This window comes from Jaculus jaculus, chromosome 9 (assembly GCF_020740685.1).
Source record: "Jaculus jaculus isolate mJacJac1 chromosome 9, mJacJac1.mat.Y.cur, whole genome shotgun sequence".
In the NCBI taxonomy this organism is placed as follows: domain Eukaryota; kingdom Metazoa; phylum Chordata; class Mammalia; order Rodentia; family Dipodidae; genus Jaculus; species Jaculus jaculus.
This window is the reverse complement of record NC_059110.1, coordinates 85,002,754-85,021,184: the sequence shown is the minus strand read 5'-3', so window position 1 is coordinate 85,021,184 and position 18,431 is coordinate 85,002,754. Positions and strand designations below refer to the sequence as shown.

The following is an 18,431-nucleotide window of genomic DNA, read 5'->3' as shown; positions in this document are numbered from 1 at the left end:
AATATATTTAATTTGCACTATTTAGAAAGGTAGACAAAATACTTTGGAAATATTTACCATTACTATAAATGTTTAAAGTTGATAGTCTAATGAAAGTGTCATCACAGGGAGATTTCGAGTGAATGAGTAATACATTTGACATTGATAATTCTTTTATGCAATTCTGTTTCCTTGGCTATATACCCAGTGGTATAGTGATATTACTGGGTTAGTTCTATTTCTAATTTGTTGTGGATCCTCCATTCTGTTTCCCTAGTGATTGTATTAAATTACCACCAGTAGAGTTCCCTTTTCTTGACATACTTGCCAGCATTTGTTGACTTTTAGTAGTAGCCATTTTAGCTAGGTCAAGGTGATATCATTTAGTTTGGCTTTGTGTTATTCACCTTCTCTTTCAGATCATTCATCTCAAGAGCTGAGACTATTTTTGTCTTCCCACTATCCTTAGAATCAAGAAAATGCCTGCCTGGTTTAGAAAGCTTTTTTTTAGAACAAGAGCCACATATAATTCTTGCTGCCTGTAAGCCTTGTGCATAAACTAAGAACTTGATCAAGTACTGTAATCAGTAGTGAATATTTTTTTTAAATTTTATTTATTTATTTATTTATTTGAGAGCGACAGACACAGAGAGAAAGACAGATAGAGGGAGAGAGAGAGAATGTGCGCGCCAGGGCTTCCAGCCACTGCAAACGAATTCCAGACGCGTGCGCCCCCTTGTGCATCTGGCTAACGTGGGACCTGGGGAACCGAGCCTCGAACCGGGGTCCTTAGGCTTCACAGGCAAGCGCTTAACCGCTAAGCCATCTCTCCAGCCCCAGTAGTGAATATTAAATAGTACTTTTTGTTGCTGGAATTCATACCAGTTTAGTTTAATCTGAAATATCTTGTCCAGTCTTCCCCATGTAGCACACATTCTCTCTTCTCTCTCAAACACACACACAGGCACATACACATGTGCATGCACAAAAAGAAATTACATACATATGCATACAAAGGAAATTGAAATCCATAGAGATTGAATGACTTAGTGGTAAGGTGATATAAAATTTTAACCATGTTTTCCTGTACCATTTGTTTGTTTTCTGTACCTTTTTTTTTTTTTTTTGTATTTGTTTTTCTTGAGGTAGGGTTTCACTCTGGTCCAGGCTGACCTGGAATTCACTATGTAGTCTCAGAGTGGCCTCGAACTCAGGATGATCCCCTACCTCTGCCTCCCAAGCACTGGGATTTAAGGCATATGCCGGCATGCCCAGTCCATTTGTTTATGTCATCTTCTGGGGCTGGTGAGATGGGTAGGTGGTTAAGGCAATTGTCTGCAAAACCAAAGGACCAGAGTTTGAATAACCAGTACCCACATAAAGCCAGATGCACAAGATGTTGTGTGTGTGGAGTTTGTTTGCAGTGTCTAGAGGCCATGGCATGCCCATTCTTTTTCTCTATTTGTCTATCTCTCTTAAATAAAATATTTTTTAAAATAATGTTATCTTTTACTTTTAAGAGGAACTTGTTACTAACCAGAATATTGGAAAAGAAATTTTAAGTTGGTTTTAACAATGGCTTTTTTGTGTTTTATAGACCTCCGTGAGTGAAAGCCTTCAGAGGGAAGCTGCTAAGAAGCAGGCCATGAAACAGGTAGGGGATGAGTGAAGTAAGTGCTTTTTTGAAAAGCATTTTGCTTTTTATTATTTGTCTTTATATCTAGTACTGAGAGTGAAATAGAATGCATGTATATAATGAAGTAATTTCATTCTGACTCTTATTTTCTTTCTTTCTTTTCTTTTCTTTTATTTTTTTTGAAGTAGGATCTTGCTCTAGCCCATGCTGACCTGGAACTCACTCCGTAGTTTCAGGCTGGCTTCAAACTTCAGCGATCTTCCTACCTCTGCCTCTCCAGTGCTGGGATTAAAGGCATGCACCACCACACCTGGCCCTTGTTTTCTTTAAAAGTGTTTCATGATGTATGTAAATTGCCAATTTTCTCTTTAGATTTTGAAAAAAAATACAATAAAGTATTATTTATATTGGCTATAGATTAAACTATTTCAGCTTTGCAATGACTCAGTCTGACATTAGATTGTTTGGTTTGTTTTTATTAAGTTCTGTTCTGGGCTGGAGAGATGGCTTAGTGGTTAAGCGTTTGCCTGTGAAGCCTAAGGACCCTGGGTCAAGGCTCGATTCTCCAGGACCCACGATAGCCAGATGCACAAGGGGGCACATGTGTCTGGAGTTCGTTTGCAGTGGCTGGAAGCCCTGGCGCGCCCATTCTCTCTCTCCCCCTCCCCCCCCTCTGTCTCTGTCACTCTCAAATAAAAATGAACAAAAAAATTTAAAAAAATTCTATTCTGCTAGTGAGTTTACTGGGGGGGGGGGGGCACTGCTGCACCTTCTGTTTCATACCTTATTCTCAAAACTCACCATGGTCCTCATGACGAAAGAACAAGTTGGCTCTTTTCCTGGCACAGCTAGTTGTACAACTAGGTCTCTTCAGTGTCTGGTTTGTGCTTTTAGACTAGTATGTCTTAGGTACTTGGAGTAGAGCTTGAAGAGATGAACATGACAGGACTGCTGCCTTAGCTTCCCACCTTTATTCTGCTTCACCTTCTTTCCCATTTGGTTGATTTACTTCCAGTCCCAAAGTAACTTATCATGAAGAATGCATGTTTGACTGCATTTACTAAGCCTTAAAGAAAATGTTATTTAAGAATTAAGTACTTTGGGGCTGAAGAGATGGCTCAGCAATTAAAGGTACTTGCTTGCAAAGCCTGACAGCCTGGGTTCAATTTCCTAGTACCCACATAAAGCCAAATGTACAAAGTGGCACATGCATCTGGAAGTCATCTGGAGTGGCAGGAGGCCCTGGCATGCCCAGACTCACACACACACCCTCTGTCTCTGTCTGGCTTTGCTATGTAATTTTTATGATATATTTTCAGTTTGAGTCTTTCTTAAGGAAAATACATAAACTTTTGATGGTATCTCTTGGCTCACTCATGCTTTGAAATATGTTGTTTTATTTTTTTCTTAAAGACCAAATTGGAAATTCAGAAAGCTCTTGCAGAAGATTCCACTGTATATGAGTATGACAGTATTTATGATGAAATGCAGAAGAAAAAGGAAGAAAGCAATCCCAAATTGGTTTTGGGGAAAGACCGAAAGGTTAGTAGCTGAAATATAAACTTCTTTCGGATTTTGTTTCTTTATCTTATTTTGAAAGTGTTTTGACTAAAGACTTTAGGCATTTGACTTGTGATGAGCTCCCAGCCTTTTTTCTTAGAACTTCTATGTACCAAATTTGTACTGCTGCTGTTCTGTTCATATATATAATATGCAATATATATCTATGCTATATATATATATGTGTGTGTGTGTGTGTGTGTGTGTATGTGTGTATATATACATACATAATATATATATGGTTTATTTTAATCCTCTTGTTTTTTTATTTTCTAGCTATTATCTGAATCTTCCACCTGTATATATCATGATCATATTTTTAGTTTGGATGCAGATTATTTCTACTAAATATGAAAGAGTAGGAGGAACTTTTCAAATTCATTTATTGAATTAATACCAGTTTGAGCCAGGCATGTTAACACATGCCTATAGAGTCAGCACTTGGAAGATGGAGATAGGGAGGATCAAGGAGTTCAAAGCTATCCTTGAGGGCTAGAGAGATGGCTTAGTGGTTAAACACTTGCCAATAAAGTCTAAGGACCCCTGTTCGAGGCTCAATTCCCCAGTACCCACATAAGCCAGATGTACAAGGTAGCACATGCATCTGGAGTTTGTTTATAGTGGCTAGAGGTCCTGGTATGCACATTCTCTTTCTCTGTCTGTCAGTCATTCTCAAATAAATAAATAAAAATCAAGAATTTTAAAAAATTGTTTTAAAGCCATCCTTGAATACAAGGTTCGAGTTTGAGGCCAACCTAGCCTACAAGAGACCTTGTCTCAAAAAGAGGCAGGATGGAAAAGATGGCTTAGCAGTTAAGGCATTTGCCTTGGAAGCCTAAGGACCCAGGTTCAATTCCCAAGTATCCAGGTAAGCCAGATGCACATGGTGCACAAGTGTCTGGAATGTGTTTGCAGTAGCTAGGAGCCCTGGAGCATCCATTCTCTCTCCCTCTCTCTCTCTTTCATAAATAAAATACTAAATATTTAAAGGGAACTGGAGAGATGGCTTAGCAGTTAAGGCATTTACCTGGAAAGCTTAAGGACCCAGGATTGATTCCCCAGTACCCAGGTAGGCCAGATGCAAAAGATGGTGCATGTGTTAGTGCATTTGCAGTGACTGAAAGCCCTGGCATGCCCATTCTTATTCTCTCCCTCCCTCTTTCTTAAATAACTAAGTAAAATATAATTTTAAAAATAAACAAATAAATAACAATATGAAGAAAAGTCCCAAGGAGAAATTGACTTTAAGAAAAAAAAGACGACCACAACCACTGATTAGGAGCTGGGTAAGGTGGCTCACACCTGTGATCCCAATACTCGGGAGACTGAAACAAGAGTATAGCCATGAGTTCACGGCCAACCTTGGCCATATAACAAGTACCAAAGCTGACCTGGGCTACATCTCAAAATAAAAAATTAAAAAAAAAAAAAAACAAAGTGAGAAAAACACAGAAAGTTTTAATTTTTTTAAATTTCAGGGTTTTTTGTTTGTTTTTTGAGGTAGGGCCTCACTGTAGCCTAGGCTGATGTAGAATTTACTATGTAGTCTTAGGTTAGCCTTGAACTCACAGTGATCCTCTTACCTCTGCCTTCCAAATACTGGGATAAAGGCATGCTCAAATTTCTGTTTTGAGAGAGGTTATCTAACCTTGGCTGCCCTGAAACTCAACTACATAAGCCAAGCTGGCCTTGTACTTCCTATAATCCTTCTGTCTCTGCCTCCTGAGTGCTAGGATTACAGGCCTGTGCCATTAAGCATAGTCTTTTCTGTTTAATATTTATTTATTCATTCATTATTTTCAAGAGAGAGGCATACAGGGTGCACCAGGGCCTCTTGCTATTTTAAACAAATTCCAGATGCATGTGTCACTTTGTGTATCTGGCTTTATGTGGATACTGGGGGACCAAATCCAGGCTGGCAGACTTTGCAAGCACCTGTAACTATTGGCCCATCTCAGCCCCAACTTACAATTTTTTTTTAATTTATTTATCTGAGAGCGACAGACACAGAGAGAAAGACAGATAGAGGGAGAGAGAGAATGGGCGCGCCAGGGCTTCCAGCCTCTGCAAACGAACTCCAGACACGTGCGCCCCCTTGTGCATCTGGTTAACGTGGGACCTGGGGAACCAAGCCTCGAACCGGGGTCCTTAGGCTTCACAGGCAAGTGCTTAACCGCTAAGCCATCTCTCCAGCCCCCAACTTACAATTTTTAAAACAGCAAACTAGCATTATAAATTCCAAATACTGCTGCACTTAAATTTTAATTATAAACAATTTCAATGTTACCCTTGCTAATGAACTTCTTTTAAGTTTTTAAAAGAAGACATATATTTGGATTGATCATTTCTATCTTTATGAGTTCATGAATTATAACAGAATAGTAGTGATTGCTGTTTTTTACTCTCCTGAACAATTTTACTTTTTCCCTTAGCCCAAATATATTCACAACTTACTAAAAGCAGTTGAGATCAGAAAAAAGGAACAGGAAAAAAGAATGGAAAAGAAAATACAGAGAGAACGAGAAATGGAAAAAGGAGAATTTGATGATAAAGAAGCATTTGTGACATCTGCTTATAAAAAAAAACTACAAGAGAGAGCTGAAGAGGAAGAAAGAGAAAAGAGGGCTGCTGCACTAGAAGGTAAAAGGGGAAGAAAGGGGATGGTGGAGACAGAAGTAACGCTTGACTCTTAGGTTATAATGTGACTGTCATTTATGTATAGGAAATCAAGGTACAATTTTTGGTCTATTATAAAATAGCATAAAAAGGCAGCATTTAAAAATGTTCAAGTGCTAAATAATGTCTAGTAATTTAATTAAGTGCTTTCTTTTCATGGTAAAGTATCTGTCTATAAATGATTTCATTGGCAAGTGCTCTTCAAGTGAAGGAAAACCAAATCTATAACATTCTAATATCTACTATACATCTATAGCACAGCAAACTTGCTGTGAAGGGCCAGATAGTAAATATTTTAGTGGTTTTGTGCATTTGATTTCGGTTGTAACTATTCAACTCTCTTGTAGTGCAAAAGCAGCTATAGATACTACATTCACAGATGAGCAGACAGAAGGCCATATTTGGTCTGTAGACAATAGTTGTCAACTCCTGATGTAGAAAATAGTCAACATTTACTTCTCTGTATACCCATACTCTGCATTTGTAAAATGAAGCTACATTGTGCCTGTTGAATGCTGTATTCTTCTCATCTTTTTCTTTCTCTCTCAGCACGTCTGGATGTAACCAAACAGAAAGATCTCAGTGGATTTTATAGGCACCTGTTAAATCAAGCAGTTGGTGAAGAGGAAGTACCTATGTGCAGCTTTCGTGAAGCCAGGTAAGAGGTGGCAAATGGAAGATTTAAAAGAAAGATACCGTTGATCTATGGTTGTGAGATTTTTGGGGTCATTTTAACCCTCTTGACAGATAAAAGACTGAAGCATTATGTATTGTATTGTCAGCGAGTGTAACCTAATTGAATGAATGACTAGGGATTTTAAGTTTCTTAACTTAAAAACCTACAGATTTTGTTCAACATAACTTTTATCCTGCAATCACAAAAATTTGTACAGTTTTACATGTATGATTGAGTTTAATGTAACTGTAAAACTAATGACTTTTAATATATATAATTTCTGAATGTCTAAGTGTTTTATGGATTATATAAAACTCCTTAAAAGAGGAGTAATACCAAATTTTTGTCTTTTTTATTGTTGTATTTTTCCAGACTTTTTTTTTTTAATTTATTTATTTGAGAGCGACAGACATAGAGAGAAAGACAGATAGAGGGAGAGAGAGAGAATGTGCGCGCCAGGGCTTCCAGCCACTGCAAACGAATTCCAGACGCGTGCGCCACCTTGTGCATCTGGCTAACGTGGGACCTGGGGAACCGAGCCTCGAACCGGGGTCCTTAGGCTTCACAGGCAAGCGCTTAACCGCTAAGCCATCTCTCCAGCCCTTTTGTTGTATTTTTCCATAGTATGTCTTACTCTAGCCCAAGCTGGCCTGGAATTCACTAAATAGTCTCTGGGTGGCCTCAAACTCATGGTGATCCCCCACAAGTACCTTCCGAGTACTGGGATTAAAGGCATGAGTCACCCACCACACATGGCTCTAATTGTGGTCTTTTTAAGTGTAGGTACCTATCACTCATGGCCCTTATGCTTTTGAATGGATTGTTGTAACACCTAAGAAAAAATGTGAAAAGATTTGGGTCACACAGTATAATTCTACATGTATCTTTTTTGTTGTTGTTTGCTTTTTTGGTTTTTCAAGGTAGGGTTTCACTCTAGCTCAGGCTGACCTGGAATTCACTATGTAGTCTTAGGGTGGCCTCGAACTCATGGCGATCCTCTTACCTCTGCCTCCCAAGTGCTGGGATTAAAGGCATGTACTACCACGCCCGGCTCTACATGTATCTTAAACAACAGTGTCTTAATTTTTATAAATAGAACTCAGTCTCTACAAAATGACAGATTTGTGAGTTAAAGACTAATAAAACAGCCTCTGTCTAATATATCACCAAATTATATATGGCTATGCAAATTAACTTTAAAAAATTTAAAATATATTTTATTTATTCGTTTGAGAGGAGAAAGAGGCAGAGAGAATGGACATGCCAGGGCCACCAGCCACTGCAAACAAACTCCAGATGTATGCGCCCCCATGTGCATCTAGCTTACTTGGGTCCTGTAAAGTCTAACTGGGATCCTTTGGCTTTGCAAGCAAACACCTTAACCGCTAAGCCATCTCTCCAGCCCCTAACTTAAAATTTTTAATTAAATTCAATATACTGTGTGTATGCTACTGCCATAGTAGAGATAATACCATTTCTGTAGATAGTGCTGGTCTGGAAAACAAAAGAATTAGAGGATTTTTAAATAACATTATATTGGGCTGGAGAGATAGCTTAGCAGTTAAGGTGCTTACCTGCAAAACCTAAGGACCTGTGTTTGATTCCCCAGTACCCATGTAAAGCCAGATGCACAAAGCGGTATGTGCATCTGGAGTTCATTTGCAGTGGTTAGAGGACCTGGCATGCCCATTCTCTTTCTCTCCCTCTCTCTTTGCTTGCAGATAAATAAAATAAAATCATGAGATGTTTTAGAAATAGAAGATAATTATACCATATATGTATGGCTGAAGGTAAAAGGCAGAATTTACAGAAGAGGTATGGCTCAAGGGTAGAATGCTTGACTAGCTTGATTAAAGGGCTTGAGTTTGATCATCTTGGCAGTGGGGTGGGAAAACAATACGGAGAATTTGTCCTAAAAATGTACCTGAGAAAACTATTTGAAAAGAAACATGCTGATTAGATTTGAATATCTGTTATTGGGAAAGAGTAGAAAAAAGAAAAAATGGGAGAATGGACTTAACAATAAAGAGACAGAATTAGTTTTATGGCCCATTGAAGCTGCTAGGTTTTACTATAAAATTAAAAATATGAGACTAAGAAGGTACATTTGAAAATAAGCATTTGAACAGAAATTATAATACATTGTAAGTTTCTACAAGTTTCATTGGGAGTAATTATAAGGCTGCCCATGAAACTCCATAATGTCAGTTAATTATGTGGTTATACTTCTCAGTCTACTAATTAAATTCCAACTAGTAGATCCTTTGGTCAAAATACCCCTGCCAGCCAGGCATGGTGGCACATGTCTTTAATCCTAGCACTCGGGAGGCAGAGGTAGGAGGATCACCAATAGTTCAAGGCCACCCTGAGACTACAGAGTGAATTCCAGGTCAGCCTGGCCTAGAGTAAGACTCTACTTGAAAAAACAAAACAAACAACAACAAAACCTGCCAGCAGTTCCTGAAGAACCAAAGTTGTTGTCCTATTAATGTGAGTACTAAATGGTTAGTAAGAATGCATGTGTGAAAATATTACTAGTAAGTTAATCACACATAATCAGCTGGAAAAATGGAGGTGATATGAATAATTTTACTGTTGTTTATGCCAACAGCCAGTCATACATATATTTATTTCCATTTTGTTATAATGGGTACCAAGGCACTGTATCAAGTTGATCTTGGAAAAGATTAATAATATCTAGAATTAAGTTTGGTACTGTTTGCTCTGGGAGAATAATCTTCATGTATTTATAAGTAATTAAAATATTTTTAGGGCTGGAGAAATGGCTTAGTGGTTAAGGCGCTTGCCTACAAAGCCTAAGGACCCAGGTTCTAGAGTTTGTCTAGAGTTTGTTTCCAATGGCTAGAGGCCCTGGCACACCCATTTTCTTTCTATCTGCCTTTCTCTTTCAAATAAATGAACTTAAAAAAATAAATATTTTAAAAGAAAAAAAAAAACAGAATCACAACTTGAACTTCGTATTTGAAAATAGAATTCAGACCCAAAACACATTTCAATTTTCCCACTTACTTTTTGTGTATCACTAACAAAAACAAGACTGTCCAGACCCCTTCCTGAAGGTGGTCCAATAGAGGATTATGTTCTCAATTTCACTTCTACCAATACTAAAAATATTCTGAATTGTTTGAGAATATTATCAGGTAAATAAACAACACCTTTTTACAGTTGAATGATTAGACAGTTAAAGCTGTATTGAGTCAAGAACTGATAAAAGTTACATGAATTGAGAAAAATTATACTTCACTTGCTTCTTACAATTGTTAATGTGGCATTTTTTTTTTGCTTATGTGATATATTAAAGGTGTAGAATAAAAGAAGAGAAGCCAAAGGGTTACTCTGATGAAGTAAAGGCAGAGAACAGAATGCCACAGCAGAATTGCATTCTCCAGACCAACGTAAAGGAGGAAGAAAACCCAGATGCTGATAGTGATTTTGACACTAAGAGCAGTGAGGATGATGAGATGGGAGAAAACAAAATGAATTGCAGAAGGGAAAAGGTCACAGAGTCCTCCAAGAAGTACTCCAAATATCACATGAGTCGGACCCACTCACGATCATCCAGTGAAGAAAGAGGGCATGATGCCAAATGCCACACCAAAGGTTCCAGGTCAAGAGGACACGAGAAAAAAGATCAGCACCAAGATAGGCAGTCCAGAGACACTGAGCATGGCCACAAAAAAGAAAAGCATTCTCATAGGCACAGAGAGGCTGATCATAAAGACTACCACTGGAAGAGGCATGAACAAGAAGATAAACAGAGGGGGAAAGACCAGAGAGAAAGACGTGATAGAGAATGGAAAGAGGAGAAATATTCCTCAAGAGAACAAGAAAGAGAGAAACAACGAAATGATCATGACCGAAACAGCGAGAAACTAGGAGAGAAGAAAGAGAAAAGCAAAGAAAAAGAAGAACATACGAAAGGAAGGAAGGAGAGAGATGAAAACAATGAAAAGTCCAGAGATAGAGAAAAACAAGAAGTTCAATCTTCAGAAAGAAACCGAGACAAAAAAGAAAGCAGCCCAAAATCAAGAGCAAAGGATGAGTGTCTTGACCGTGAAAGAGCTAACAAAATGAGAAACGTGGAAAAGGACAAAGAGAGACACCAAGAGAAACCCACTGGTTCTGAAACGTCACTGGGGACAAAACATAGACTCACAGAAAACAGGCAGGAGAATAGCAAAGAAGAGGAACGACCACCTGAGGCAATGAGCAAGTTTGCAAAGCGGAACAGCCAGGAAACAGTAATGTCAGCCAGAGATAGGTACTTGGCCAGGCAGATGGCACGGATTAATGCAAAGACTTACATTGAGAAAGAAGATGATTAATGCCAGCCTTGACCCAGGAGCTCCACACAAGCACAGAGCATTAACACCTGGGACCTGTTTTGCAATAGCATAAAAGAGGGTGTTAACAGATTGAGAGGTTTTCAAAATCCCTATTTTAGGTTTAAGTCACAAGCCAGTCCTTTTATCTTAGGTGTTTGGCTAGATTTATAAAATATTTCTTTATCAATAACACATTCTAAGAACTTGAGAACTGTAAGAGTGCCAAAGCTCCCTCAAGGTACTCTGAGAATAATTGGCTTCACTACTACTATTGAAAATAAACAACTCTTGTAGTATTCTGTTGAGTTTTTGTTTGGTTATGTTTTGCTATTGAGGGTTTTGTTTGTTTCGCCTTTTCTTTTTTTTCTTTTTCTTTTCTTTTTGAGACTGGGTCTCACTCCTGCCCAGGCTAGTCTGGAACTCTATGCTCAAGTGATCCTCCTGTGTTAGCCTTTCAAGCACTGGAACTACTGGCACATGGTACCATGCCTAGCCTAAAAAGTTGCTCTTCTTGCAGGAGCTTCTTTTAATATAATAATAATAATAAAATACTGTTTTTCAGATTAAAATATATAAAATTTAAAACAAGAAAATTGTTATACTTTATATTCTAAAGTTTGTGTTAAAATGTAACATGTGGATTATGCATCTTGTCTAAATAACTCTTTAGCCCATAACATACTTAAGATAAAAAATAGTGATATGTTGATGTATTTAAAGCATGTTTTTACTTTATTTTAAAAGTAATTTCATGGCTCAGTAATATAGCACTTGCCTAGTATGCACAAGGCCTTAGCATCCACTTACGTCACAATTATTTGTTTTTTTTTTGGGGGGGGGGAATCACATTATTTTGTAATTCTTGACAAGTTAATAAATTAGCATATACATAAATATGTTACCTAAGGAAGAGAAGATATTTTATATATTCTAATATACAGATTCTGCTGCAGTTCGTTACAAATTCCATTTGTTTTCAAATAAAACTAAAATTTCTGGACTGAGTCTTTGAAACTTGACATTGGAATTACTAGTCTGTAAATTTATCCACGAGTAAAGGATAAATGCTAGGGAGAAGATAATTTTCCAGCAGCTCTTCCCATTAAATTTTTTTGTTTATTTTTATGAGGTAGGGTCTTGCTGTATCCCAGGCTGACCTGGAATTTACTGTGAAGTCTTAGAGTGGCCTCAAACTCATGGCAATCCTGCTGTGCCTGCCTCCTGAGTGCTGGGGTTAAAAGCATGTGCCACCACGCCTAGCCCCCCATTAAAATTTTAAGAAGGCTATTATATCTCATACTTTATTATGAAGATTTTGCCATGTTTTAGAATAAACATAGTATAAGAATGTTGAGTTTTAAATGAACACCCTTGTGTATTAAAAGTGAGATTTAGGGCTGGGGAAATGGCTTAGCAGTTAAGACGTTTGCCTGCAAAGCCAAAGAACCTAGTTTCAATTCCCCAGACCCACATAAGCCATATGCACAAGGTGGGCCGTGCATCTGGAATTTGTTTGTAGTGGCTGGAGGTCCTGGCGTGACCATTCTGTCTATCTCTGCTTCTCTCTTTCAAATAAATTTTTAAAAAATTTGTTTTGATTTTTTGAGGTAGGGTCTCACTCTAGCTCAGACTGACCTGGAATTCACTATGTAGTCTCAGGGTGGCCTTGAACTCACAGCAATCCTACTACCTCTGCCTCCCAAGTGCTGGGATTAAAGGCGTGCACCACCACGCCCAGCTCTTGTCAAATAAAGAATATTTTTTAAAGTCAGATTTACCATCCGTAAATCATTTTACTATGTCCTTTAACCCAGAAAGGAAAAGTAATAAGGAAAACTGATGCCCAGAGCTCTGGCTGGTATAATACTGTTACATTCTAATGCTACACAGCAGATCCCTGAGAAACACTAAAAGGCATCCTGGCTTGAGCAGAATGGAAGCAGCCTAAGTGTGTGAGATCACAGAAGACCAAGAATGGCCTAAAACCTCCAACTTATGTAGAGAATATGGTTCTTTGTTAGGATTGTTTTCATGCATTTGGAAAATTTATTTGAAGATGGTATGCATTATAGTCTAGGAGGAAAAGATGATAAAAATGTCCAGTGACCTGGCAGCCCAGGCATGTGGATTCTTCAGCAATAGGGTCTTACCATCTATTCCTGGTGGGAAACCAAGGGCCTCGGCAATGGCCTGTAATGTTTTGGGGTCATCAGGGACCTCCCTGGCCCACAACTCACTGAAAGGTATCCCATCCCTGGCACTGAAAATTTTCTAACAATCTATTGCTCCTGAGTGTTCCATTGTTCAAAAATTAAGTTTCCATGTGATTTAAAATTTTTTTTTTTAATTTTTATTTATTTATTTGAGAGTGACAGAGAAAGAGACAGAGAGAGAGAGAATGAGAATGGGTGCCCCAGGGTTTCCAGCCCCTGCAAATGAGCTCGTGCGCCCCCTTGTGCATCTGGCTAACGTGGGTCTTGGGGAATCTAGCCTCAAACCTGGGTCCTTAGGCCTCACAGGCAAGTGCTTAACTGCTAAGCCATCTCTCCAGCCCCCATGTGATTTTTATTAGCCCTCCCTCCACCTTCTACTCAATCTCTTCCCCTGACACCTCACTTAGGCCTTTTCACCCCCATTAATCTATTTACATATATACAATACCATCCTATTAAGTCCCCCCCCCCCCTTCTATTTCCTAATGTCTCCTTTCTAGCTTACTGGCCTCTGCTACTGAATTTTATTCCTATTCACATACAAGTCCAATCATTTGTAGCAAGGATCCACATATGAGAGAACATGTGACATTTGGCTTTCTGGGCCTGGGTTACTTCACTGAGTATAATCCTTTCCAGATCCATCCATTTTCCTGCAAATTTCATAACCTCATTTTTCTTTACCACTAAGTAGAACTCCATTGTGTAAATGTGCCACATCTTCATTATCCACTCATCAGTTGAGGGACATCTAGGCTAGTTCCATTGGCCTAGATATTGTGAATAGAGCAGCAATGAGCATGGTTGAGGAAGTATCTCTAAGGTAGTGAGATGAGTCCTTAGGATATATGCCTAGGAGTGGTATAGCTGGCTCATATGGTAGATATATTTTCAGCTGTCTCAGGAACCTCCACACTGATTTCCACAATGGCTGGACCACATTGCATTCCCACCAATATTGTAGAAAGGTTCCTCTTTTTCCGCATCCTCGCCAGCATTTATGGTCATTTGTTTTCATGATGGTAGTCAATCTGACAGGAGTTAGATAGAATCTCAATGTAGTTTTAATCTGCATTTCCCTGATGACTAGGAATGTAGAACATCTTTTTACATGTTTATATGTCATCTGTATTTCTTCTTTTGAAAACTATTTAGTTTCATAGCCCATTTTTAAATTGCGTTGTTTGATTTCTTATTATTTAATCTTTTGAGTTCTTTGTATATCCTAGATATTCATCCTTTATCAGATGTATAGCTGGCAAACATTTTCTCCCATTCTGTAAGTTGCCTCTTTGCTCGATTCACAGTGTTCTTTGCTATACAAAAGCTTTGTAATTGCATGAGGTTCCAGTGGGTAATCTCTGGTTTTATTGCCTGAGCAATTGGGGTTATTCAGAAAGTCTTTGCTAAGACCAATATGTTGAAGGGTTTCCCCTACTTTTTCCTCTAGCAATTTCAGAGTTTCAGGTCTGATATTAAGGTTTGTGATCCATTTGGACTTAATTCTTGAGCATGGAGAGAGATTAGGATCCATTTTCATCCTTCTACAGATACATATCCGATTTTTGTCAAAGATCAGATGGCTATAGCTACCTGGACTTAATATCTGGGTCATCTATTCTGTTCCATTCATCTACATATCTGCTTTTGTGCCAGTACCATGCTGTTTTTGTTACCATGGCTCTGTAATATAGGTTAAAAACAGTCAATGGTGATATCACCAGCCTTCTTTTTGTTGCTCAAAATTGTTCTAGATATTCAAGGGTTTCTGTGCTCCCAAATGATTTTTTTTGGATTGTTTTTTTTCTCTTTCCATGAAGAATGCTATTGGAATTTTGATGAGGATGTATTAAAGGTGTACATTGCTTTTGGTAAGATTGCCATTTTCTCAATAGTGATACTTGTGATCCAAGAACAAGGGATATCTTTCTATTTCTTAGTGTCTTCTGCAATTTCTGCCTTGAGTGTTTTAAAGTTTTAATGGTAGAGATTCTTCACTTCCTTGGTTAGGTTTATTCCAAGGTACTTTATTTATTTATTTATTTATTTATTTATTTATTTATTTATTTATTTGGTGCAATTGTAAATGGGAGTGCTTCTCTGATTTCATCCTTTGTGTGTTTGTTGTTAGCATATAGGAAGGCTCCTGATTTCTGTGTGCTTATTTTGTATCTTGCTGCATGGCTATAGGTATTTATCAGCTTTAACTATTTGCTGGTAGAGTCTTTAGGGTCCTTTATGTATAGAAACATGTCATCTGCAAATAATGATAACTTGATAACTCTTCCTTTCCAGTTTGTATCCCTTTTATGTGTATTGCTATGGTTAAGATTTCCAGTATTATATTAAATAAAAGTGGGGACAGTGGACACCCTTGTCTTGTTCCTGATTTTAATGGAAAAGCTTCAAGTTTTTCTCCATTTAGTATTATGTTGACTGTAGGTTTGTCATAAATAGCCTTTATTATGTTGAGATATGTTCTTTCTATTCCCAGTCTCTGTAGGACTTTTACCATGAAGGGATGTTGGATTTTATCAAATGCTTTTTCTGCATCTAATGAGATGATCATGTGATTTTTGTCCTTCAGTCCATTTATATAATGAGTATATTTATCGATTTGTATATGTTGAACCATCCCTGCATCTCTGGGATAAAGCCTACTTGGTTGGGGTGAATGATCTTTCTGATATATTCTTGTATTCTGCTTGCCACCATTTTGTTGAGAATTTTTGCATCTATGTTCATGGTGGAGATTGGTCTATAATTTTCTTTTCTTGTTCTATCTTTGTCTGGTTTTGGTATCAGGATGATGCTGGCTTTGTAGAAGGAGTTTGATAGGATTTCTTCTTTTTCTAGTCTATGGAAAAGTTTAAGAAGCATAAGTTAGTTCTTCCATGAAGGTCTGGTAAAATTCACCAGTGAATCCATCTGGGCCTGGACATTTTTTAGTTGGGAGATTTTTGATAACTGTTTGGATCTCCATACTTGTTATAGGTCTATTTAAGTGACTAATCTAATCTTGAGTTAATTTAGGTAGGTCATATAACTCAAGGAAATCATCCATTTCTTTCAGTTTTTCAAACTTAGTGGAGTATATGTTCTTATAGTATGTCCCCATGATTTTTTCTGGTATCTGTTGTAATGTTACCTTTTTCATCTCTAATTTTATTAATTTGTGTCTCTTCTCTCTTTTAGTCGGATTTGCTAAGGGTTTATCAATCTTATTTTTCCTTTCAAAGAGCCAACTCTTTGTTTCATTGATTCTTTGGATGGTTTTTTGTTTGTTTGTTTCTATTTCATTAATATCTGCCCTAATCTTTATTATTTCTTCCCATCTATTGATTTTTGGTTTGCCTTGTTCTTTTTCTAAGACTTTAAGATGAAGCATTAAGTTGTTTACTTGCAACCTTTCTAATTTCTTCTGTTTTTGTTTTTGTTTTTCAAGGTAGGGTCTCACTGTAGCTCAGGGTGGCCTGGAATTCACTCTGTAATCTCAGGGTAGTCTTAAAATCACTGTGATCCTCCTCCCTCTACCCCCTGAGTGCTGGGATTAAAGGCATGCGCCACCACACCTGGCTTCTATGTAGTCTCAGGGTGGCTTCGAAACACACCCAGCTTCTAATATAGGCACTTAATGCTATAAATTTCCCTCCTAGGGGCTGTAGGATTTGCTTAGTGGTTAAGGTATTTGTTTGCAAAGCCAAAGAACCCAAGTTTGATTCCCCAGTACCCATGTTAACCAGATGCACAAGGGGGCAAATGCATCTGGAAGTTGTTTGCAGTGGCTGGCGGCCCTTGCGTGCCCATTCTCTCCTTCCCTCCCTTCCTCTCTCTCTCTCTCCCTCCCTCCCTCCCTCTTTCTCTGTCAAATAAATAAAACTTTTTAAAATTTTTCCTCTTAGGACTGCCTACATTGTGTCCCAAAGGTTTTGGTATGTCGTATTCTCATCATGTGACTCTGAATTTTTTTGATTTCCTTCTTGATTTCTTCATTGACCCATTCATCAAAACTTAGTAGTGTAATGTTTAGTTTCCATGATTTTGTGTATGCTCTATAGTTTTTTTCTTGCTATTAATTTGTAGTTTGATCCCATTGTGTTCAGATAGAGTGCAAGGAATTATTTCAATTTTTCTGTATTTGTTAAGATTTGTTTTGTGTCTTAACATATGGTCTATTTTAGAGAATGTTCCATGTGCTGCTGAAAAGAATGTCTATTCTGCAGCATTTGGATGAAATGTCCTGTATATATCTGTTAGGTCTATTCTATGGCCTCATTTAATCCAGATGCATCTCTGTTTATTTTTTGCTGGGATGACCTGTCAATTGAGAATGGGGTGTTGAAGTCACCCACTACAACTATGTTTGGTGTTATCTGTGACCTTAATTCTAATAGCGTTTGATTGATGAAGTTGGGAGGTCCCGTATTAGGTGCACATATGTTTAGAATTTTAATGTCCTTCTGTTGAAGTGTTTCTTTAATCAATATAAAGTGACCTTCCTTATCTTTCCTAACTAATGTTGGTCTCCTAACTAATATTGGTCTGAAGTCTACCTTGTCAAATATTAGGATAGTAACTCCTGCTTGTTTTCTAGGCCCATTTGTTTGAAACACTGTTTTCCAACCTTTCACCCTAAGATAGTATTCATCCTTTGTAGAAAGGTGAATTTCTTGGAGGCAACAAATTGAAGGATCCTGCTTTTTAATAATAATTCAGACCAAAGCCATCCCAAAAGGTAACGGGGGCTATACTAGGTCAGTACCCACCAAAAATGCCTGGTATATAGGCTTGAACCAGAAGTGCTAATTGCACCTTCCATGTCAGGGCAAGTTAGATGTTAAATATGATGAATGGTCATATTTGGCATCCTCAGATAAGCTATATTTTGGGCTTGTCATTTGTTGCTTCCTAATTTATAGTGCCTTTGTTTCCTCATCTGTCCTTCATTGGGGAAGGGTCTCACTTGGTCACAAGCTGAAATAGAATCTTCTACAAACCAGAAATCTTAGCCTCCCAATTGATAGGATCAAGGCTGTGGGACAACACACATCCTTAGGAACTGTGACTATTAGAGGATCTGGTTGTCATAATACCTACTCTTGCATAAATACTCTGTGCTGTTTTTCATTGAATGTGTATATGGTTTAGTTAAATTTTAGAATTTGCCTGTATTTTGTTCCACTCAGCCTATTTGAATACTTTCATAGCAGGCAAACCCAACACTTAGGGTCACTTTTGTGGCTACACTGCGCCTGGGCCAAGCGGACTTGGTTCTGCTGTTGCTGCTGGAGCCACTTCTTCCTTCTTCTATGGACTCTAGATGCTCTGAATCTCTCTTCTCTGTT

The 18,431-nt window shown here is 38.0% G+C and overlaps 1 protein-coding gene across 2 annotated transcripts in view; it reads left to right on the top strand.

Annotated features, from left to right (window-relative positions):
- Nsrp1 (nuclear speckle splicing regulatory protein 1) overlaps nt 1-11,169 on the top strand; it is a 47,618-nt gene extending 36,449 nt beyond the window's left edge. For both annotated transcript variants that reach the window (XM_004667879.2, XM_045159695.1), the window contains 5 exons: nt 1,577-1,633; nt 3,029-3,157; nt 5,608-5,815; nt 6,401-6,509; nt 9,850-11,169. In XM_004667879.2, coding sequence (XP_004667936.2) covers nt 1,577-1,633; nt 3,029-3,157; nt 5,608-5,815; nt 6,401-6,509; nt 9,850-10,873 — 1,527 coding nt within the window. In that variant the 3' untranslated portion in view covers nt 10,874-11,169. The remainder of the gene's footprint in view (nt 1-1,576; nt 1,634-3,028; nt 3,158-5,607; nt 5,816-6,400; nt 6,510-9,849) is intronic.
- Nucleotides 11,170-18,431: the final 7,262 nt, after the last annotated feature.